Source organism: Mya arenaria, chromosome 14 (assembly GCF_026914265.1).
Source record: "Mya arenaria isolate MELC-2E11 chromosome 14, ASM2691426v1".
Taxonomy (NCBI): Eukaryota; Metazoa; Mollusca; class Bivalvia; order Myida; family Myidae; genus Mya; species Mya arenaria.
The window spans coordinates 14,160,134-14,166,405 of NC_069135.1; the positions used below are offsets into that span (position 1 = coordinate 14,160,134).

Below are 6,272 nucleotides of genomic sequence, written 5' to 3' on the forward strand. Positions count from 1 at the left end.
TCCAAAATAATACTATTGAAAAGGATTGATTTTGTTGTGTTCTATAGGATAGGAGGTTATAGAATGGAATTAATGCACCAGTCAATTGTAACCACGCCCCCCCCACCCCAGGTCCGGGGAATAGAGGGGACTTTGACTTTCGGTCCAGCCAACCCCGGGTAAAATCTACGCCCTTCGGGGACGAACTGATGGTCAAATCCGCGCTAAATGCCCCCGCACCCAAAGGAGCCTAGGTAAGGCAAAATCCCCGCTTTATTTTGCGTGAAGACAAAACCACCGCATTCACCCGGCACTGCGGGGCCACCTGAATGGTAAAACCATTTCCCCGGCTATCCCCGGTATACCCCCGGACCTGGGGGGGGGGGGGCGTGGTTACAATTGACTGGTGCATAAGGGAACTTCATACTACATCGATCCTTGCAATATTTCAGACTGTTTGTGGTATGTGGATTACGGTTTGGATAAGCGTCGATCTCCCAAATAGCAATATCAAGTTATGTATCGATCGCACCGATTTTGTAATTTAAATGTCACATTGGAGAAATTGTCAACATTAAACATATATCTACTCATTTAAATAAACTGATCATGTAAACAGCTCGTGATACAAACCTATTATCGGAAATTTGTTTACATTAAATAAATTTAAAATGCAATTTCCAATAGATCAAGCGTAAAAGGAAATACCAAAATATATTTATAAATGATCCATTGTTGAAGTTCCAATAAGACACTCCTGTAGAATTTGGGTTCCCGTAATTCGTAGAAGTTGCATTTCTCGATCAAACGGCTCAGAGATGGAATAACTCTTGTGGTGAATGGTATGAATGGGTAGCTAGATGACATCGCCACTGTATATGTCGCGCTGCCTTGACGGAAACTGAAGATATTCGGGCACACAGCCAGTGGGAATATCAGACAAGGAAGTACAGATAAATAGTAGTGTTGTTATGTGGGCTCGACATCAGAACACACAATCATCCTCGTGGAATATGTTTGCCCAACTGATCTAAGCTGAACAATGCAGTGATCCTTGAATCAGAGACGCACAATCTTTGTTTTACTACAATATTTTCTATTTCCTCAGAGAAGAAGTACCTTTAGGTGAAAACATTACATCGGAAGACCTGTTTCCCCCGGAATCTTATGCGCAAAATTATATCGTTAAATGCACTGTAATGGCGCGTGCCGGATCGCGGGTGATGACACGGGACAGCCTCGGGTCGCTTGGCCCGGAGCGGCTAGAAAAGTTTGACGGTTACGACACGGTACAGAAAATTGCAAAGGGAACGTTCGGCATTGTTTACAAGGCCCGTAAAGTAAGTAGACACCTTAGTTTGCTTATGAAAACAGTTTATACGAACTTTCTGCTTTGCACGGTTTTTAAAACATTTTCTTCGAATTCCTGCCCTTTGTACGGTGGCACATAAGTGATATCTGCAACACTTAATATTTATATTCTATATGGTCAAAAAGTCTCTATTAACCATTTTTATGATCGCATAACTAGAAACAAATCGTAACTCGCAAAGTTCTTCACTACCGACCTGGGGTCGTATTCAATAAGCATCTAAGTTATAATTTTCAACTTAGTGAAAAATTGCCTTTTTTCTTATTTGAATTCCAAGAAAACGAACAATGTTTGGACACCAAAAAATATGAAAATAAACAAGAAAATGGTCTAAACTATGTATGCTTATGAATAAATCTGATGAAGAATAGTGGGTATTTAAAATAACTGATGTCAAAAATTATAGAATTCTTACAAAGTTGAAAATATTCACTAAGATGCTTATTTATTACGGCCCCAGAACACTGATGCCCTAGGCTGTATTCAAACGTCGGAACAATACAGATGTGTAAAAGATGCAAAAAATAATAATATAACATCTTTTAGGGGGACAAACGTGTCGCCATCAAAGTTGTCGACATTTCCGGTCTGGCGGAACGAGACGTTAAGCATGTGGATTCGGAAATAAAAGCATTGCGCAACCTCCGACACGATAATCTCGTGCGGTACGAAAACGACTTCCAGAACGTGAGCATGAAGGCCCACAATAACGCATTTGTGTTATATTTAAGATTTGCCTAGTTCGACATTCGTCCTAAATGTATAATTGTCAGTTGCTGGAACATAGACTTGTTTACAATCCTTCTTACCTAGCTGCATTAGGTCGAGTTATGTACGAGTATACATGTATGCAAGATTCAACTCATTAAGCCAGTAATTTTATCACTAGCGTGTTTCTCATTACATGATCAAAATATTAATTCAATTTAAACATACACAGACAGCACACTTGCGGTACCAGGGGGCGCGCATCCACCCTCTCGAATCGTATGTATACTATGTATTTCAATATAGGAAAATAAGTAATAAAATACGACGGAAATGGAACGTTTCGGACTAGAAACTACTACCCCCCCCCCCCCCCCCCCGCCAAGACTTTATATCAAATAAATCTCGGTTCTCAGGGAGATGTGCAAGTCAAATGCTTACGCCCCTAAGTTACTTCCCCCTAACGTCAAATCCTGGATCAGCCCTTGCAACGGTTACACAATAGGTTTGAATGTGAGACAAGAAAAACAAAATATGATCACTATAAATTATCAGTATTTATAACATGTTTTATCAAATATTGTTTACAACGAGTAAAACTTCAAAAGAAAGACAAAAGGCGTAAATAAATCTCGAATTGGGCTTTGCTTAAGAAAAAAAGACAGATACATAAAGACGCGAAAGTTTAAAGAACGGAGCGTATTTGTCATATAATTTCCCCTTGGCTTTGCGCCACAGAAAATTAATTTTGACATCGAATAGGATATTCTTTAACATTCTTGGTGTCCAATTATCTTCTACCCGTGAGGCGCCCTACATTCTTCAGTATATCGGGCATATTTTGAAATAGTTTAACACGGTTCAACTTTGGACGTAAATATTGGTTCAATTGATTAAATTCGAATTAATGTATATTATGAAACATTGCTACTCTTTACATCATAGGGAACATGAAATGCGATTTAGTATAAGAACATGTAGATTACAGAAGCGTTTTTGGTTTCCGTTCAGGGACCGAGAGTTGTTTGAATCTTTGAAATATAATATACAAGTTGTACGTTTTTAGTACCTAAGGACCAACAAGATTTAATTTTGATGTGATCTTGTACATTTCAACCAATTTCGAAAAAGTCATGCGTGGCCCTCTACAAAGTTGTTCAAAGAAGTACCTATAGTATAGTATACTTTGTTTTGAACTTGGATTGCGGAAACAAGAAGTGGACATATGAAAATCACACGGGCCTTCCGTCTACAGTCTTTGCGTCCGTCCGTTTTTTTTCGGGCCGTAACATGTCATGCATGGTGCGTTTTTAATCATCCTGGCACACATAGGCGACGTGTCTTTCGCAAGACAAATGTTCGTTCCCGAAGATCACGTTTAACATAATTTACAATTTTCCCTTTTTTGTTCGCCAATGAAATCGCTGTATTGCGTTTAAAATGCACAGACGCCTTGAAATATGGAGAAAAACGTCAGTTAGTTTTCCTTTATGGGATCTCCCCCCCCCCCCCCCTGTCCCCGGTATACAACCGGACCTGGGGTGGGGTGGGGTGGGGGGGCGTGGTGACAATTGACTAGTGCACTATGATCGCTTGTGATGCATGATCTTATACGCAATGCTGCATATGTGCACATAATGTCCGGGCTGTAACTTTTTAATACGAAATCCATATGTACATAGAAGTCCTTAATGACTTACAATAGTATTGTACAATCGAACATCCATCCCGTGATCAATCCATCTATCCATCCATCTATATATCTACTATCACATTACTCATGTAAGCAAGACAATATAGCTTTTATCACAGCATTCCTTAAGTGTTTTGATAGCATCATTGCCCATTAATACACGTCAATGTCGTAATCTTCGATTTCCGCCCCAACTTCTGAACGGAAATTTATTGTGTTTCAAGTGATGGCACGGGGGCAGGGGGGTAACAATTTCTGGTCAGAAATGGTAAATTTGGTGCGTATTCTATTACTGTTTTGAAAAAAAAACTAATTCCCCAGTTGGGTTTTTTTCCAGAGTTATTTTAGTAGAGATTTATCCCAGAACAAGGCTGCTCGTCCTACGGAAAGACCCTTCATTGACGCATAACGCCATTTGACCAAAAATCCATGTACTTTCACATTGTTAAAAAACATGAAGAAAGCGGAAATGAAATTAATCGAGTTTGTTTGTTCATAATGTGAAAGTTCAGAGTCATTTAGGGGAAATCTGACAAAGTAGGGTTAGAATGCCCCGGCTATTACATAAGAAAATAATCCGAATAGTTGACTACAACTTCTAAAAGAGTTATATTGCTAATCGAATATTCGATCGAAAGATTTACCGAATATTCGAATATCAATTTTGCCATTCGTTTGCATCCCTACATTTTTCCTATCTTAAATTTAAAAGTCAACTTGCACGCGTTTAGGAGGGTAAACCCCCCATCTGGATCCCCTAGTGCACGTTATTTCCCACCTTACACAAAATTTACTTGTGTGCTAAAGGATGACGGGCGGAAGCTGTGTATCGTGATGGAGCTGTGTGACCGCAATCTCCGGGAGCACGTGCGCTCCCAAAAGGGACTTCTAGAGATGGAGGGCGTCAGCAAGCTTCGCCAGATCTGCCAGGGAATCAAGGTACGGGGAGGGGTGGTGAATGAATGAAAGGTTTTAAACTGTCTTACAGGAAGTACTTATATTTAATATGTGTTATATTAAACGGACACGTATTGTGCAAGATTTTAATATTTAGTGAATGATTTTTTTTTTCAAAATACTTAAATAGACAGACAGACAGACAAACAGACAGTTTATTTGTATGCATAGTTTTAACAATGTAATTCAAACGAGTATATATACAAAAAAAATGTCAATATGTAACAACGTAACAACAATTAGGCTTCTACTGTTACTGTTTTAATCTATGTGAATAAGAGGATGAACAATTTTTACTATATTAAGTTCTAACAATGAATGAAAGTGGAGCTTACTTTAAGATAGTCTTTTACGGAGAGACATTGTTTAATGAACTCACTTTTATTATTAGATTGGAACATAACAAAGTAGTACACGGGACAATATACATATACATTTTCATTTCATACAACCGCCTGTCTATATCACAGTGGCTTGATGACAAAGGCTCATTAAGGTCACAATAATTAATTTCAACTAGCCAAAATTATATTTTACATACTTTCATGTTACAGTATAGGGTATTTTTGAATTTTGTAAAATCTCGTTTTATGTTTATGGCAATGTATTATTTTATTGATATACATGTTCAAGTATGTATAAAATATAATTTTGGCTAGTTGAAATTATTAATTGTGACCTTAATGAGCCTTTGTCATCAAGCCACTGTGGTCTATATGTATACACACGTCGTAGTGTATTCATGCTGTATACACAGAATCACTTAGTACACAAACCGTCTGTGTTAGGATTTATTCACACACGTCTTCGTACAGGATGATTTTGCCCGGAAATTGTTAGCGTTGCGCCCACATCCACCGTAAAAGAAGCGGCGGCATTTGCCACTGGCGGCGTCAAAGTACCAGCGGCGAATACGTCCGCGGCACCTCCCCCTCACCTTGGGTAGCTGACACGTGATGCACGTGTTATTGCAGTCTTTGAGCGTTTTAAAGTTATTACCGTTTCCTTGGCACCCTCCCCAGTAAAAGTTTATGCATGTCTTTGTTGATGAGTTGTAATAATATCTAAGTATTGCTGCTTTGCATGGACCCACCTTTCTCGGCATCTGGCATTCTGAAAAACACACGATTGTTTTCGTTCATACTTATACATTACATCAGGTGTGTAACGCCGCATAACAGCATCGCCGCATTAACGAAATCGACCACGTTTGTGACAAAGATTAAGTAAGATCGGTTTAAATGTGAACCAAACCAATTGGTCTTTCTGCGAAAACGTTTCTAGAAAGGTTTGAAATGACGTTGAGAGTGCGTATTGTCAAAGGTGCATGTCCGTCAGTCTGACAAAAAAAGGCGAGAATATAATGTTTTAGTTTTCTGATTGTCCCAAATGATGGCGTTGTACGTTGTCGTAACATATATTCTCGCCGTTAGTCGGACCAAACGTCATTTCAAGAAAGTCAATTGTTAACGATGGACATCCAACAGAAATCCAACAATCCTCACAGCTCCGCATGTGCTCTTTGTGCTCAGATGAGCTAAGAATTATTTCAATGTCAAGAAC

General features: G+C 39.0%; 1 protein-coding gene across 2 annotated transcripts in view; it reads left to right on the forward strand.

Moving 5' to 3' along the window:
* Positions 1-631: 631 nt before the first annotated feature.
* Positions 632-6,272, forward strand: part of LOC128217831 (serine/threonine-protein kinase Nek4-like) — a 16,216-nt gene continuing 10,575 nt past the window's right edge. The window contains exons 1-3 of one of the 2 annotated variants that reach the window (XM_052925236.1): positions 634-1,319; positions 1,898-2,038; positions 4,560-4,691. In XM_052925236.1, the coding sequence (XP_052781196.1) occupies positions 1,179-1,319; positions 1,898-2,038; positions 4,560-4,691 (414 nt within the window). In that variant the 5' untranslated portion in view covers positions 634-1,178. Of the gene's footprint in view, positions 1,320-1,897; positions 2,039-4,559; positions 4,692-6,272 lie in introns of both variants that reach the window. The other variant, XM_052925237.1, reaches the window with a different exon arrangement.